Below are 19,027 nucleotides of genomic sequence, written 5' to 3'. Positions count from 1 at the left end.
ACCCCAGGTACTTAATAGACTATTCTGGAAATGCTGTTGTATACCTACCAAGCTAATGTTTATATATAATGTTGTTTATAAACAACAACAACGTAATTTAGAAATATTTCATCTTGGCCTTTCAGACAAGAAGGATCAGTTATGATATTGTCTCATAGTTAAGCAGTTACTTAAATCTCTAAAAGCAGCTATTACCCTGACTGAATGCTTGTTTCRGTGCAATGATGCTTGCTCAGCATTTATTAGCAGATGCACAGTAGTAAAACTTGCCCCCTCTGCATAGCTAACAGCCTATGAATGTGCCTGCAATAACAGTAGTAAAGTCACAACACCTGTACCTAGCTTTTACAATATGTTTTCAAAAAAGGACTGTATCAATAAGACCAATGTTTTCCATATAATTGTTACTGCTCAAATAGACGGACTCAGGTGCACATCTAGACTGCCTGTTTTGAAAAAGATCTATTTTTTGATTGAAATTTTGCAGCTTAGGCCCAATTGCAATTAACAAYTACACATAGCTTGAATTTCAGTTTTACTACTTCACTCTATGGAAGACTGTGTTTCATTAGTAACTTCATGAGATTTTAGATTTCATCTTACTATGAACTGTTATGAATTTTATTTCAGAGGCCCTGGAATCACAGATTCAGCACACTCAAACAAGAAAAGATCAGCAAAACTTAAAAACCAAATTTCGACTTTATAGAGACCAAACTGAAGAAAGCTGTCTGATTTTGTTTAATCAGTTGGAGACTCTTGACCAATGCAGTTTCAATGCCTCTCTTCCTCTGGTGATGATAGTCCATGGATGGTCGGTAGGAACATACATTTTCTAATTCAAGCTTCATCTGATTTGATATACTTTCTCTCTCATTATACTAGTACCAAAAGTAACTTCAGAAGAAAGGCTGGGAGTATAAGAGTGGTGGATTTCCTTAGCAGCAATCATGGCTAGAAATAATGAAGGGGATATTCCCCATTGAGATTCTGAAGGAACACTCAACAAGCAATTTTTCATGTGGAAGTCCCATGCCAGGGATTATAGTCAGCCCTGGTTTAAAGCCAGCACAGTTCAAACAAGTAGCTGAATTATGCTGTGCCTCAGGAGGACCAAATACCAGTTTCATTTCTCTGATATGTTCACTGCCAGATATTTACAGACTTACTGAAAAGTAGTGCACAATCTCCCTATATCTCTCTCTCAGGTACACCTTTAAGGAGAACTTCTCTATAAGCTTTTCAGCTGAAAATAAAGCTCTCAGCATCAATGAATTATCWCTGAACTGCTTTCAGTTAAAATGTTAAAGGCATTGAACAACAACAACAAACTACCAAGTAAGCCTCACTCAAACGCATACTATGTTAGAAGGAGTTCTGGAAGAGCTTCTCAACCGAAAATAAAAGAGAGGATAGGAAATATGTCATTTTCACAAACACTTGATTCTCTTTAGAATCAATGTCATGAGAGAAGGTGGTAAAAGGCATCTTTGTGGCACTATGCAGTCAGAGAAACCTTGAATCACACTCTTCTTATATATAATTCTCAACACAAAACACAGCACAGCTGACTATGGACTGAATATTGCCATAGGCTAATTCAGCCAAGTTTCCCAATTAAAAAAAGTTTCAAATTTTGTTCAAACTCTCAAAGTCAAATTATGGACCTATGGCTATTGTTATCAAATCAAATTTCACATCAGTTTCACRTGCAGAAGTGTTGGGCTCTTAGAGGAACACGTGCAGAAACCCAGCTTTGAGATTCTCAAATTCTGTTAAAAACCCAGAAGAGATTAGGATGTTCTGCTAAATCAATAACACCAACATCATTTCACTGAGAGAGCTCATGTCACAAGATCTAAGCTATTTTACATCTACATAAATTTAGTGACTTTATCCACAAAAAACACCCAAATCTCAGAAATGAAATATGCTGAGGTTCTTAAAATTCAGTACTAAATTCCCTTGATTATATTCTGTTTTCTGTTTCCTTGAGCTTTTCTCAGAAAATGTTTGCTACGGATTGTTTTCTCTTAAATATTTTTCATTCCAATTTATTATTWTTTTTTTTTTTTAACTGAACAAAACAGGTAGATGGGATTTTAGAAGAYTGGATTGGGAAAATGGCAGCAGCTCTGAAGTCTTATCACAAACAAACTAATGTGATCATTGCAGATTGGCTTACACTTGCTCACCAGCACTATCCCATAGCTGTACAGAACACACGCCACATAGGACAGGAGATAGCAGAGTTCCTGGAATGGCTGGAGGTAAGAGCTACCAAATCAAAATGTGCTTATTCAGGAAAAGTATATCTTATGYTTCTACTATAGTTCTAAAATATGATGTTGGTCACTGCAGTCCATTTCAATTACATTATTTTAATACATTGAATTTTTTTCTTCCATAAACCTTCAAATGATTTCATAAAAAAATGATTACACAGACAGAAAAGCAAATAATCTTGTTTACTAAACTACTTYGGTATGTATTTAGAGTGGAGATCATTTCAGGCTAGTCATTTGCTATGTTCCATTAGTATGTATGCCGACAGCTGACATGATATCTGAATCATACAACTATTCAATAATACTTCTAATTTGGTTCTCAGTGAAAGAAACCCAGAGGAGGAGCCCTGTGCTGTGAAAGCATGCCCATGTCATTTGCAAGTGGTTAATTCAATGAAATGCATTTGTGATCTCCATTTTATTTCTGAGTCTAATGAAGGATCTGGGCATGACATTGYACCTATCTTTTATCTCAGTTCCCCACAGACAACTCTAAAGTAACAGCTTGGAGACCCCAAAAGAAAAGGAAAACCTTTTAGGATGACACACATTGCATTACAGATGGCACAGAGACAGTAATGGCTAYATGCTAGAATAGTGGCTACTCATCAAAACTACTACTAGGCAGAGCAGTGGCCATGTCATACAGATGTTCTACCTGTCTAGGTGCCAAACTTGAAAGTGCTACACAGGAGTCTGCAAGGGATCTCTGACTGCCARTACTATTTAATAAAAGGCAGAAAGCAAACTACTAGAATGAGAATCACTCATTCAAATCATTCATGCTACGCAACTCCTATTCCATCTAGCTCTGGTACTAATTCAATCTCTCTGTTTTGAAATGTAGTTATATTTCTTAGCTCATAAAGATTTTTTGAAAACATTTATTTATATACGGTGAGATCTGAGGTAGGAAAAAACACTTCAAAGATGAGGTATCTGTAACAAATATAAGAGAAAAAAAATAAACTGCTTTCAACAGAAATTGTAAGGGTAAAAGAAGTTATTAGATGTGATGTCCAGTTAGGGACAGCAGACATGAAGGGGAGGGCAGAAGAACCAGTGTCAACATTTTGCTTTGTAGCATTACAAAAAACCTTTGCTCTTGTTCAAATGCGGTCTAAGCTGCTGAACACCRAAAGCCATATTTTGAAACTGTTTAATTATTGAATGAATCAAATGGTGGACTTTGTTCAGTTCCCAGGGCACAAACACACTGTCAATAAAAATGACAGCCAGTGATTTCTCTGGTGCCAGCTTGAATAAATGACATCTACAGCACTGTACGCAGCTCCTCTTGYGCCACAACATGCAGCAGGATTTAAATAGACCTTCACTTTTCAGAACATTCAGTTCACTTAAGAGAGTATGTTCAAGTACATTCCTTCTGTTGAAAAGCACCCTAGTGAATTTAATGGTAAAACAACTTTCACTCCAAGTYTCATGCTTGTCTTTCTGCTGTGCTTCCCTCTCTCCTTACCATGAAGGAGAGTATTTGGAATATCCTCAATTGAGGTGACAAAAGCTGTAGTGCTCTGCAACATTTTAATCAAGAATAAAAATAAAGCTAAGTGCTCTTAGTCCAAGAGTTAACAGGGCATGATCTCTAGCTCGATAACATCTGTCAATAAAGCTATAAGAGCTGTCCTCCATCAAAAAAAAAGGCTACCAACTTCTACCTCATCCTCACAAGAGAAAGACAGAGACTGCAAAGGGATTCCACCAGAATATGCAATATCCATATTGAAATTAAAACACTGCTTTGCCTGCAAAAATAAAAGCACACTTTTTCTCTGTAAGTCAGAGGGGAAAAAAAAAAAGAGCCTTACAGGTCCCGTGAAAAGCTTAAAACCTACAGCAGAGAAGAGCCTGAGGTCAGTTTGTACAAATCAATCCAAGAAATATCATTGCCAGATCTTACACTTAAGCACCCCTAATGAATGTTGTGACACAGGCTTCTAATTCRGCTCAGTCCAGCATCACAGGCAAAAGCACAAAAGCAGCAAAACACTCTATACACCTCTAACAACTTCTATGATTTCTATAAACTTTGGGACTTTCTTTAAGGCCACAGTCATAAGAATGTTGCATACAACACCACTACCTTTTCATCACTTGCAAAAAATAGCAACAAGAATCTTGCCATCTTGATCTACAGTTTACCTGAAAAAAAAAGCATATAAGTAGTAGCCCAAATGCATGGTATTTTCCCAATGAGGCATGGAAAGGAGGAATAGAGCAGACAGAAAGTTACTGTGTGACTGACATACTTCATTTGACATCCAACATCAACATACAAAATTACTGCATATAATACAAAGAATTCCTAGCTTGCAGTAAGTGTTTTACTAGCTTTATTTTTCACATTTTCTGTATTTAAATCAAGCTGCTGCTGTCTTCCAGGAATCTATTCAATTTTCCAGAAGCAATGTTCATCTAATTGGGTACAGCCTAGGAGCTCATGTTTCAGGCTTTGCTGGCAGTTACATTAGGGGTACAAACAAGCTTGGAAGAATTACAGGTAAAAAAAGTTGTAACTTCAATAAAAAATAACAGTTAACTAGTTTCTTTGCTCAAGTTACGTAGTTTTAATGTAAACTCTTTAATTCTTGTTTTTATTAATCACACTGATAGCATTGGTTATGCAAGACCTTTATAGGCAGTGACTAAGGTTTCTATTTAATTTTCTTTTCAGACTAAAGTCTCTAGCTAAATCCATGCTGTATATAGCCTCCTTTTCCAACAGCATCCRCTCCGAAACTTAAAATACTCATGCATGAGCACCTTAATCTACTTCTGTAATACTTTAAATTCAGTAAGACTATGTAAGTGTGCTTCAAAGSGACAGAATCCAACTATGTGGATTGTAAATACTATCCTGTACAGAGATAGAAGGTAAAGTGTGACTATATTTAAATAAGCACCATGGAGGCATCTCGAGATAACTATAACAAACAGGTATGTTCCTCCAATTGAACAACTGATTACTGAAATTTCAGAAAAACTGCAGTTAGCAGTGATATATCCAGAAAAAGAATCTGGCCACATACTTGATAAAGTCACACTGTACGTTCAAAAAAAAGAATTAACTGTATTGTCTTTTTTCCCTTTTTTTTTTTTCCCCCCCCCTCAACAGCCCTATAGCTGTAGAGTAGCAGTCTGTCACAGTTGAAAAGTTTCTCCCACTGGTAAAAATTAGGATGAAAATCTACAGAAAACAATTCAAAGAGTAGCCTTTCACAGTATTTCTAGGTATGATCTTTCCTATCTCAATCCAAACTACAATGTATGGAATGTACAAAGAGACTAGAAAACAAACCAAAGATTTTGCCTACTCTTTGAATTGATATTGCATCTACTCCCAGTAACACCTTAAAATAAAAGTTAGCTAACAGTTTTGGATCTTTGGCTCTCTTTGTCGCTATCCTGACCCCAAACCTTTTTCTCTTCAGCTTCAGTGGTCTCATTCAGTAATATCTACATCATTAACAAGTCATTTTAAAAACAAAATTATGCCAAGGAAAATCACCTAATTATTCTTGAGCTTTCAATTGTAGTATACTGCTTTTACAGTGAATTGAAGCAAATTCCTTTATGACAAGATTATATGGATCCTGGATTATATTTTACAAGATGAGTATCCCTAAAACATGAAAGTTAACATGAGTAAGCATGAAAATAGAAAGAAGAGTAAGCATGAGTAAACRCGAGTAAGCATGAAAGTTAAGCAGAACACTTGATTGCGGCATTTTGAGCCTCCTGTAATTTTATAATTGCATTAGTTGAGTGCAAGGAAAATACTACCGTATACAATGCCACACCTAATGCATAGTGACAGCTTAGAAGAAAAAATAAAAGCCGTGCGTCTCATAAGGTTACCTGCATCAGCTATAATTTTTAAATTACTAGAGAAAATATTGTTCAGACCATATTAGCACATCAAATCATCACAATGGATATGTAAAAACATTATAATAGTTATATGTATTTTTTCAGCAAAAAATGTTCAGAAGAACCTCCAAGAGTTCACACTGATTAAAAGTACTAAAAAAAACAACAAAAAAAGCATGCAGAATGGCATCCCTACTTATATTGCCTATACTTTCAGTCTTGTTCAGTTACTTGTATGGGATTTCATTCATCCATAGTATTGACAGAGAAGATGAAGTTTAGAAGTTTTCCCCAAAGGAAAAAAAAAAAAAAAAAAGAGGTAGCTTTAAACTAGTGGGGCAGTCCCTTTTCCTAATTCCATTTCTCCACCAAAACTACTTCACAAGAGCAYCTACTAAACTACAACTAATAGAAGTGGAACTAACTAAAACTTTGTGAAGTGGAATATTATTTTTTATCACACAATAATAAATTGTCTTCAAATCTTTTAATGTTGAAAAAATATTATAAATAACATGCAGCAGATGCAGAACTTCTTTAGAAGTGAAGCTTTCTAAAGTTTCAGATCCTAAATGTAGGCTAAAAGTCAATCTTGTTGCAGGACTGCTGTCCTCAAAAGGGCAGCTGAAATGCGTGACCTCCAGAATATGAAAGAGCAAAATTAAGTAAATATTCCTCAAGAGACAAAGCAGTAACGAGCATGGTTTGTCTACGACAAACACATCTATCTCTTTGGGCCAATGTCCTTATGCATGTAGCAGTTACAGTGTTTATGTTTAGTTTGCCTTTTGGTGTAACCATGTACCTACCCTCTGCAGAGCATGTCCTTAGCATTGTTTCCATAAATGTCTTCATTACGTTACCAGTGCTGTCAGTTTTTTAATATTTATCTCAGTTTTCTTTCTTGGGAGTAAAAGAAGGACATGTCTATAATATATCATGACAGATTATTGCATTTATTGCAGGCCTTGACCCTGCTGGTCCCCTGTTTGAAGGAATGTCACCAACAGACCGTTTATCTCCAGATGATGCAAACTTTGTAGATGCAATTCATACATTCACTAAGCAGCACATGGGGCTCAGTGTCGGCATCAAACAGCCTGTGGCCCACTTTGACTTTTATCCCAATGGAGGCACCTTTCAGCCTGGCTGTCACATCATGCACATGTATAACCACATTGCACAGTATGGAATCACTGGTAAGAACTAACGGGATAAAAAGGGAGGAAGTATTGCATCTGGATTGACAGTATCTCCAGGAWTCTCTGTATATCTCTATGGACCTAAAATAGTTTCTAATGGGAGTGTTATCTCTCATTATATGCAAGGCAGTTTCTTTTCTAGAAACTGATTATTTGATTTTCACATATATTGAGTTCACTCTTTTCCTACTGACTCCAGTAAGAAATTTTGGCTGCTTAGCACTTCTGAAAATGAGGCCATGAGCATCCTGCTGTCAAGCACTTTGGAATAATTTCAAAGGTATTTGTTTTGGGGGTAGAGGAAATGAGAATACTTTTTCTAATTAAGTCAGATCTATCTAGTGAGCAATTATTTCAAATCAAATAAAACAATGCTGTACTACTCACCTCCTTAATTCACCTTTCCCCCATCCTTAAGTTCTGAAGCAGATGATGCTCTCTCTAGGACCTGACTGCCTATGTTCCAGGTTGTTTTATATATAGAAGCCCAGTTCTGATGTACCTAAATGTAAATGTAAAGACTGATGTAAAACTAATGCAACATACTGCAGAGATAAGTCATCGATGCACAGTGACAATTCATCAAAATCCCTCATAAGGACYTTTCACCCAGCATGTGGCACCGCCAAAATTCTCTCAACCATCATCACATTACAAAAAAGTAGGCCTTACTTGTTAACAGAAACTCATGAAAAAGAGAAGCCAAGCAYGAGTTAGAAAGCTGTCAGTCAAGACATGTAAAAGTCTACTGCTATATACCCCAATTCTACAGAATAAAATAATTACTAGAATTTAAAGATACTGATAGGGAAAAAAAAACTGATAGAAAAGACAGACTTATTTCTCATGTATATATATCTAATATATTTTACTCCCTTTTCTCTATAATTGTTGCAAACAAAATTGAACAAGACGGTTTGTCACGCTGACAGGGATAAAACTTACATTAGTGCATAAGCATTCAAAAGTCAACAATGCTCTACCATTCAGAATAAAATTAGTCTTTAATATGGTGTGGTCTGAAAAGACTGCATACAGTAGGGCATTGCACTTCATATTGTCCCGAGCAGCAAGGACACTAAAATCAAGGTACAAATTTAGAGCCTTGCCGCAGCAGGCTGTACCATGCTAAGCAGCAAATCACAGCAATCCAATTTTACTAACATGATGGTTCAGCCAGCAATGTTTGGATAATTTTAAAAGTAAGATTGCTTCATGTATGATTGATGACAAAATCATAACATTTTAAAGCGGGAGAAGAACATTAACATATACAGGCTGTATATGTACCATCAAGCTGGCAAAAACAGAAACAAGTACATAGAAAACTCTGCTATCATTTTTTTTCTAGGCATCACTCAAACTGTGAAGTGTGCCCACGAGAGGTCAGTTCACCTGTTCATCGACTCACTGCTGCACAAGGACAAGCAAAGCACGGCCTACTGGTGCAACGACATCAGCACCTTCGAGCGGGGAATGTGCCTGAGCTGCCGCAAGAACCGCTGCAACACGCTGGGCTACAACATCCGCGAGGAGAGGCTGACCAAGAGCCGGCGCCTCTTCCTGAAGACCCGGGCGCACATGCCTTTCAAAGGTTTGTGGGAACACTTGCCATGGTCTCCAGGCTGGGAGCCATGTGTGAGAGCGAGCCAAAGCACACCGATCCCCTTCACTCACTTATTGATGCTTGTAAAGGCTAAAAGTGGAGAAGTGTTTGAAAGTAAAGCATGGCAGCAGGTGGGTACCCTAATAGGAAACCACATTCCCTTCATGGAGATCCTGGCTCTTAGCACTGCTGTGGGGAAAAGCACCTTGCATCGAGCAAACACTGTGGCCTCATAGCCTCTGAGCTGCTCTGGCTCCCCATCAACAGTATTTTCCTGCAATAGTTGCTCCATTTCAGTTTACTGTAACACATGCAGGCTTACAGCCATGCCAAAAAAGCAGCATAATTGCTCCAGCAGGCCTGTAAAAATTCTAACTCCAAGCATGACCAAATTTTGCCTGTAATTAGTCTGTGAGAAGACACACAGATTACAGCTTTTCAGGCAATGGGTAGACAAGAGAACAGCACGCCTTTTTCCAAAGAACAGAACTGTGGCACTACAAGAAAGTGCCTCAAGCTCGATCTCCATGAAGTTCCTTCACCAAGGGAACTACGTTGCCCTCTTTCCCCTGAGCTGGTGCCGGAACCGGCGCGAGACGCCGCCTCACAGTGCAGTGACCGTTGGCGGCCCCACCCCGCTAACGCCGCCACCGCTAACGGCCGCCACCGCTAACGGCCGCCGGGTGCAGGCCGGTTGTGGGAGGTAATGTGGGATAAACCACACAAACTTCCCAGGGAGGCAGCCCGGAGGGACTGCGGCAGGCTCCGCTCAGCCCACGGAGACACCACGTAGCCCAATCTGACAGACTTCTTCTTCCACTTAAAACAAACACCCCCTCAGTTCCTGCCCCCCCCCCCAAAAAAAAGAAGAATCTGCTTAACACAGATTCTGAATTTTCCAAAGCCCGAGCACAGTTCCTGTCTTTTTTGATCTCGGCACAGGTTGCCAGTTGCACTGCTCAGCCAGCCATGCTGCTTGCTGTGCCCTGGGCACTGAGGGTGGTCCTGGTTGTTGTTTCCACCCTCTGSCCCCCCTGTACATACAGATATTTTACTACAGGCTGTTGTTATGTCCTGCTGACTTCAATGTCTTTGCATTTTCACTCTTGGAACTGGTTTTGAATAAATAAGTGGACATGTCCATGGCACTCATCCAGCCATCGGTGCTCTGGACAATAGTTCCCTTTCAGAGAAGTTGCCCAACAGGCCTGTGGGACGCTGGCATGGAGCGGTCCCTACGCCTCCGGGGAAATGTCTGAAGCACAAAGGGAAGAAATCTGAGAAATGCAGCATTGCACTTCACAGTCCTCCACTTTTCTCGAGGAAACTTGACATTTCATTTTTCAAATCAAATGACATTATGTTYCGGAGTTTATTTTAATCTACTTCAAAAATATATATACACACACACTCACACATATATATTCAAAAAGATTTGTTTTTCCAAAAAAGCAAAATATATATATAGTAAATAATGTAATGTTTATAATAGTTCTTGTGATGGAATTCTWTGCCAGCCTGAGGTTTTAACAGATATGCTCTCACCTTTCTCCTTAAAAGGAGGCTAGGTTTTATTAGAACATGTACTAYCGCAGTGGACTCTACAGCAAAGGAAACTCAGAGCAAGACTGAGCAGTAATAAACGCCATTTGTAAACAAGCTCGACCCACTTTGTCCTCGCCAGGTTTGCTTTGTGGTTGGCAGCAAACAACCAGCCATATTCTTTCTTGCTGACTAACATGTTTTCAAAAGAAAACACATTCTTTGCTAACATAAAATAAATACTACGAAACACCAACAAAAACGTATAGCTTCTCTAACAAAYACCTTCCATTGCAAAACTCCCCATGCTACACTTACATTCACCCCCCCAGTCCATGCACATATATAAGATTGCTCCCTGAACAGTTCAGTGCCGCCACTCCCAGAAGTGACATTACCCGAGAAGTATGAAACAAGGGAAAAAGGAGGAGGAAAAAGCACCCTATACATAACTGCAGTGCACTGGTGGTTAACCAGAATTGTTTCCTGTGTGAAGTTTGACCAGGTGACAAGGATAAAACACATCTCATTTTCCTAGATACTGAGGCCTTTAATAAAAATGATTTGGGGTTTCTTTCCTTGATATCTAAATCTTTCTGTTGTGAAGCAGAGAGTGAAACCACATTTTACACTATAGAAATATTTGAGCTCCAATATCATTGGACTCCTGCTAGTAACTGTAGCAGTGATTAGTCAGAAACATAAATGGTCTGCCCTGATTGTGGTATAAAATGCAGTGCCAGTCACTGAAAAGCTATTTAGAAAATAACAGAGCTGATTTTGGTTGTTGAAACTAGATAAAGAGCCATCATTGCTCAGATATTTTCAAGTCAAACGTACAGATATCATTTCTTAACAGTAACTTTTCCATAGTAAATACAAACTTYTACATTCCTTTTCTTTCATCAGGCAGGTAACCACTGAGCTTTCAAATCTAGCTGCTATGTGCACATGGCCTCTTAACTGTAGATTTTTTTTTTTATTTACTAAACATTAATGCTAACACTTCTTGTAATCAGCATTGATGATGCTTAGACATAAAAAAAGTCTTTTTTAAATTTAAAAGACTTTCTAAACACTCTTCTTCTAGAAACCACCAAACCTCAATGCGCTACTGACATATTTCTAAAGCAAAGTGCTGAACAAAGTCGTATTGTTAACAGAYGCATGTTAAGCACAATGCAGTATTATGCAGTCAAGGAAAGCTTGTGAGTCATCTGCTTTGTAGAGATATTTTCTAACTCTTCACAGAGAAAAAGTCTGCATAGAGCCTCCAATCTGTGTCAGACATCTCTAACCATGTCCAGTCACAAGGACTCATCCCTAGCTAGAGGGAGGATTTGCCAGAAATTCTCAGATATACTTTAGAAAAGATGAAATATTTCCCAGGAAAGAAGATTTCAGGCTACAAAGGAACTCTATCAAACTTTCCTCTTTTCCTCATCCTTTAAATAGACCAACAGGGCTGTAAAAACCTAAAGGATAATGCAATACAGCAACAATCAATGTTGATTTTTAATTGCAACAACTTGTTTAAAAGATAACAAAWATGTGAATCAAATATCTGCTTTGAAAAGCAAATTTATTTTACCAGACAAATCTATAGCTTTTCTAACCATTCATCATCTCACTTTGCAAATTATTTTCTACAGTCTATCACTATCAGTTCAAGATCYATTTCATCAATGAAATTCAGGAAAAGCAGATAGAACCAACTTTTACCATCTCTCTGACAGGCACAAAAGAAGATGCCAAAAATCTAGCCATCACAYTGTGAGTACTTAATATGTTTTGTTATCTTATGAATCAGTCCAATCTCTAGAACTTTACCATTTATGTAATAATGCTATTATTAATTACATAATAATGCTATGAATTAACTTTTTTAGTGCAGTCACTAAGTGGAGATAACAGGAAATTGTTACCAAATCATTTCTTCATCCATAGTCCCTAAATGCCCCAAACTTCACAACTCTCACAGTTGAAAAGTATGAAATATCTCTATAAAATAAACCCGAAAATCTTGGAAATTGTTTGAATGTTAAGTATTCTGTCCTCTTATGTTCAGCCCAATCCATGACTAAGGCATGTTATAATAAAACACAAATGTATAGCGTGCACCTATACYTATAAAAGCAGATGTCCATACATCCATAAAATGTAGGGTATTGCTTACAAAGGACTCTGAATTAACAAGAGCAAAGGCAATAGAGTGGGTCAGCCTTTGCTCTCACAGACAAAGACCTAGCCCTTGCTTTTCTATTGCTGCTTTGCCAAGTAACTCCTGCTTCTGCTTTTTCTTCTATCAGGTTGTCATTTTTCACCACTTTACTCACACGGAAAGAAAGTAGAGAAATCAAYGTTCTCCTGCAGAAGGGAGAGGATGCCTCTTTGGTTTGAAAAAGTAAACTAAGGCATATTAACTAACGTAGTGTAATTCTGTTTTTGTTTTGTGCAGAGTTGAAGGTATTAGTGAGAATAAAACTTACTCTTTTCTCATCACAYTGGACACTGATATTGGTGAACTAATAATGATCAAGTTCAAATGGGAAGGAACAGCAGTCTGGGAAAATATCTGGGACACAGTTCAAACTATAATTCCCTGGACAAAAGGCACCCGTCGACCAGGGCTTATAGTGAAGACAATACGAGTAAAAGCAGGTGAAACACAGCAAAAGTAAGTATAAAGGAAACGCAACTTTTCTGTAAAAATAAAACAGAAATTTGGCACACTGATTTATCTCACATGAGATAAAATCATCTAAGTCCCAGCAGTCACATAAATGCTGACTTTATCCAGGTACAGCCCCTGGCTTTCTCGCTCTTTACATCACTTCACACTGTGATTTTTTTTTTTTAAGCACATCACACCTTCACTGGCATTTAAGAACTTGTACTCCAATTGTGCTTTTTTTCCTTATTGTATAAAACATATGATGTGAATTTTGTCACGGAACTCTGAAGTAGCACCATGCAGCAGCTTTCCAGAGAAAATGCTTCTGAAGTCTAGTCTCTTTGTTTTTCTGTTGATTGCTTTGGAACTGGACCACAAAGTTTGACTGGTGGTGTACATACGATGATATTAATAACACTTTTGAAACAGCTTATTCTCACAGGGARATTTTGGCCAGGAGATAGAATAACAAAACTTGTAATGATTCCCATAATTTTAATCCTCTGAGAAACTTTAAATGAGCATTTTAATTAAGGTTGATGAGAAAAGTATGTCTTACCTTGCAACTGCAGCTCAGTCTCAGAAGGTGTTTTTCCCTGCTAGAATCTCTTTCTCACCAACACCAGCTGTAATCACTGCAGATCTCCTGTGCAGCAGGACTCATGACAGAGCTGCTTCTCCTTGATACAGACATGGAAAACAAATATGACAAAGTGATCTAAAAAGAATTTGTCATACTTCAATCAGCTGGGGGGTGGTGAATCTCTCATTCATTTTATCCTCACTGAATAGGTATTTTGTGGGTATTTTTCTCCTCCTAATCCAGCRCTACATATACTGTAGGCATAAAGTCTGTTTCCTTACATCCCATGCTATTTTTACAGCAGTGATGCCAAATCAGTACTGACTGCCAAAATATAGCATAGTASACACTAAGTTAGAGAACCCTTAATTAGCCCTTAATAGAGATTTTGTACCTTAAGATATGCAGACTGAAAGGATTATGCCAGGTATAGTCATTTTTCTAACACCAAAGATACTCTCTAGCAGTGCTTATATGTCAGTAACACAGCACCCACCAATTCTACTTATGTGTGACTTAGGGAGTCCCAAAAAAGGGGGYAACTGAAGTGGGTAGTTATTACACTACCATAAAATAATGTGAGTATCTTTAGCTACTTAAAGCTCTTTAGATATTCACTATAATCAGAAATGAGAGTTTGTGCCAAGATTTTAAATTTAATCTGCTGATTACATACTGTTTTCTTTCTGTGCAATCTGGGAATGTAAATAACAGTACAGTTGCAATACTTGGGCATGAAAGAAAGATACTAGGTGATTCTAAAAGGAGGAGTGAAAAATGCTCAAGGAAAAGAATTTTCTTCGAAGACAAAGAGTCTTCTTGGAAAGACGAAAAACATGGATCTAAGAACTAGCAAGCTTGGAATTTAAGTATCAAAAACACTAGGAAACACATGCCTTCCGKTTTTTTTTGTGCTTTCTAGAGAATTTTAATAGACTTAATAGTACTTTATGCATGTGCACTTGCCTTTACTAATTTCCATTGCTTATGTTATTCATATATACAATGAATTAGCATACACAATGGTGTATACAGAATAAATGCACAGCGAGGGCACAATTTGGCTGAACATGCTGTATATGAAATCAGAAGAGTAGTCAAGTACCCAGTACATGCACTTCGCACTCCCTTTGCTCTGTACCTCATATATGGCTGCCACATATCTCTCTCCTTGCAAGCCTATAAAACCAGTGAGAAAAAAAAGGACATCCTGTCCTGAAGAAAATGAGAAATCAGAACACAGTGCCAAGTGTTTTATACTGAAAGCGTCCCTAAAAGGTAACATTATACTTACATAAGGTAACATTATACTTACAAGTTGTATTTTTTTTTTTTCTCTAGAATGACATTTTGTTCTCAAAGCACTGACAACATTCATCTATATCCAGCCCAGGAGAAAACATTTGTGAAATGTGAAGATCGCTTTCCAAAGCAAAAAAGAAAGTTTACATGAGCAAGAGCACAAAAAAGTCCCCAAAATACTATGCATCTAGCAAAACATTTTAAATATACAAAGGTGTTTTACATGAATTAAAATATCCTGAGAGTTTCAGAAACAATGGAAACACAAATAGAATTTAGATATTGTGATTCAATGGTAAACTGAAATTTGCGCTTCATTTAACCATAGTCTCAAAGCAATTCGTTAGTGAAGTCATAAATAGCAAATGCTAATTTTAAAGCTTTTAAAGAGCACCTGCTCATTAAACATTGAAATATGACTATATTAATGAATCATTACTATAAGTCTTTGAAACTATATTTTATTTTCTAGGAGTTAGGGGTGGGGAAGTAAGAGTCTCATTTTCAATTAAACACTTTGAAATATGAACAGTGAATATAATCAGTTAAAGCTTTTCTAATTTATTTACTAATGAAGGGGGAGTTAAATAATTTATAGGGAAAAATGTTTCCAAGTAGTTAACTTTATTACCAAACAGTTTAAGCTTTTTACTTTATAACCTTAAAAACAGCAAAAAAAGTTGTCAACATAGAAAATGTCTTAGCTATTATAATGACAAGACAAGGAAAATTACATCACTTAAATGCTGAAGTGTGTTTTGTTGGCAAATGCTTTGCTGTTACCTGTGGAAATTAACTACTTTAATTAAACTAATAATTTAATTACAATAATGTTGCTTACTACACCAAACAATTTTAGCATAAATAAGTTCAGTAGAACTTYTAAACATATTTTTATCTTTATATGTAAAATCTGAGTTTTCAGATTTTTAAATCACTGTATAGTATTTTTAACAAGATTTAAAATTGCATCAATAAATGGAAAATGGTAAAACCCTTAGACATCTTCAGTGCATGTAATTAAAAAAAAATCAAATTACATTGTTTTGTCACAGTAGAAACAGCATAAAGCAACATTCCTGCATGTTTTCCAATTTTCATTTTCAGATTATGACATAAATTAATAAAAAGAAAATTCACATAAAAACATTCCATTTGTCATTTGAGAATGCTAGACACTACAAGATCCATTAAAACTATGTTTCTACAATTCTGTATTCTGAATGCAATTTGTTTCAACTGTTCTAGATTTAAAAAAGTATAACAGTCATAAAATCCAGAGCAAAGCATGAATTGTATAGTAACAACACAGATTTTCAAATCAATATATACAGATGTTACTAGGATTAAAATGAGATTAACTAAAGGGACAAGTTAAGCAGAAATAGCAATCCTGCAAGCAATAAAGAGTGTTCAAGGGTTGCAAGTAGACATTTTTGCTGACTATTCAGAATATATATTATATATATATATATATATTTAATAGCTACCATTCATTTAAATAGGAATCATAACTAGAGAAACAGACAGCCTGATTAATCATGACAGAACCTGAAGCATACTTACCTTGCAAATGAGGTAGTGGTTATCCTTAAAGTGCACAGTTCAGAAGCTGATATATACAACAGCCACTTGGAATATCATCTTCCTTAAGAAAAAACTCGTTCTGCAATTGGATGCAAATTACAACTAAACTAAAAAAATCTTTTAAATCTTCGGTGAAAAGTTCTGTGAATCTGCTTAAAGCATTTTTAAAAGGCTGTTAATTTTTTCATCTCTTCTTTTTCTATTATTTTCCCTATATTCTATGTTAAAACAAACAAAACAAAACCAAACCAGTTAAAGTGAAGAATTCCATACTCTAGGTTGCTAACTCTAATAAAAGCTCCTTTTATCAAARCTGTTTTTATATAAACGCAGAGCATATTACAAGCCCCTTAATCATTCAAAACTCCTTGGTACAATAGTCAAATCAGACACAAAGAGGGAAATTTCAGTATAATTCCTCTGAATTAGCTAGGTAAATACAAGACTTCAGATGGTCATAGCTACAGTTAAGAGAACTGAAAACATCCACTGGAGCAACTAACTATCCATTGCTAGGGACCTAGGGAGAGCATTATCTTAAGGGAAAAAGTTAAGAGAGAGCATGTCCTAAGGAGCAAAGTACGTGTCTGTCCTTCTGGGCAACTGGAGCTGTTGGGCCTTTGAAGAGGACAGCACAATGAGAAACAGCATTCCTGTGTGTTCTGTGTCCAACTCCAGCAACGCACCTGCCTACAATTCATTCTTTTACCTTCAGAAAAGGTGAATATAAAACACCTCTATTGCTCAYGTTCAGGGTTGCTTTGTTTACTAATCTAAGCATTTCTAGCAGAATTTAAATAGCCTCTTTTAAGTACACCTGCATCATTTGTTATCACCAACTTTTCCAGACTAGGAAATCCATAAGCTCCCTGAAACGAACCYTGCCCACAGAGGAGGGCTTTTTGCCTGGAAGCTGAAGCAGCACAAGGCAAAWGCCACACAGAGCTGGACCTGGCTCCCTCCGAGCTGTGGAGGCCACAATTTCAACACTGCCCTCCACCYCCCTCCTCTGAGCACATCCATAGGAGGCAACACCTACATTCACAGCACAACAGACACTGATTTTCCYGCAGTCACCCTGAAACACTGAGAAACATGTACATGGCAAGATTAGCACTTAATAGCTGTATCACTTACTTGAGTAAGAAAGCAGATAAAGGAATCCTAGCTGTATAGGGTGGGGGGTTCATAGCTTTAGTGCAGAGAAAGCAGGYGATCAAGTAAGGTCACATCTCTACCGGGTACTGAAGTCCAAGCAATGGCAGCACTGCAGTTCAGAGACTAAAGCTTTGGGGRAAAAGCAAAACATTCTCCAGAAACAAGCCAGTATATTCTCTGAWAATAAATTTTTGTACAGACYGTAAAAAAGGAAATTCATAAGCATCCAAACACATTGACTGTTTCAGCTTAGAATGCTCTCACAAGCATGAAGAAACAAACAACTTTGTTCTGATGCCTTTTTCACAAGACACATGTGCAAATTCCACTATCAAAAAATCATTATTCCAATTTATAACGACACCAAAGTGGAATAAAAACTACTATAACATCAGGAACTTTAAGCAGGCTTACAGTTTCAGACTAACATAACATGAAACAATTGGAAGTCCTACCTGTGCCTCATTGGAGCTGCTACTGCCTCATCCCAAACACAGCTTGGGCATTACAAGCCATCAAAACCCTACTCACGCCTCTGCAGGTAAAATTTAAAATGCTGAAAAGTCCTTCTATGCTCTCAACAATCCCAGCRTAATACTGAACCTCTGTTATTCAMAAATCAAAACTCTCCTTTTAAAAAYATTAATGAATAGGCARGATACACCATTGATTCTCTCAGTCACTATTGGTTTTGAAATATGATAATTTCTTAACTTACAAGTTTTTATCCTGTAGCCATTCACACCAATTCTGACTATACATCCATCTCCACAGAACAGGACACTCRAAAACATACTAGGAAATTTTAAAGAATTAATCGAAGAGCTATAATCAAGGATCATTTGGTCAAATAACAGTTAACAAAAAGACAAGCTATTTATGCACTCTTTAGTATCCTCTCAAAATCCATCAGAAATATACAGAAAATTTGTATTTTAAATGCTTGGATGTGAACTTTTTCCCTTTCAACCCCCAAAGTTCCTTATCCTATATTTAATGCTGCTCTTTTGCAATAGGGCTCTGCTTCAGCTTTCTTCCAATGCCTTTTGCCCTGACAGTGGCTATGGAAGTAACGAGGGGAAGCATATATACACACAAGGGAACAAAGTCATAGGGGGAGAAAAAAGTACTGCTAGGAAGGACCTCCAACTATGTTTTGATTACATCAAGACATATATTGTTTCAGTATGGAAA

At 37.1% G+C, this 19,027-nt stretch overlaps 1 protein-coding gene across 1 annotated transcript; it reads left to right on the top strand.

The window, feature by feature from the left end:
* The first annotated feature begins 614 nt into the window (after positions 1-614).
* Positions 615-15,239, top strand: LIPC (lipase C, hepatic type). Its single transcript, XM_026045803.1, has 8 exons — positions 615-818; positions 2,091-2,270; positions 4,692-4,809; positions 7,145-7,378; positions 8,733-8,975; positions 12,182-12,302; positions 12,988-13,206; positions 15,128-15,239. Exons 1-8 carry the CDS (start codon positions 615-617, stop codon positions 15,237-15,239), a joined length of 1,431 nt encoding a protein of 476 aa, XP_025901588.1.
* The last annotated feature ends 3,788 nt before the right edge of the window (positions 15,240-19,027 follow it).

The sequence above is a fragment of the Nothoprocta perdicaria genome, unplaced genomic scaffold, assembly GCF_003342845.1.
Source record: "Nothoprocta perdicaria isolate Ctin4 unplaced genomic scaffold, notPer1 scaffold_41, whole genome shotgun sequence".
In the NCBI taxonomy this organism is placed as follows: domain Eukaryota; kingdom Metazoa; phylum Chordata; class Aves; order Tinamiformes; family Tinamidae; genus Nothoprocta; species Nothoprocta perdicaria.
This window is presented reverse-complemented; position numbering and strand designations above follow the sequence as displayed.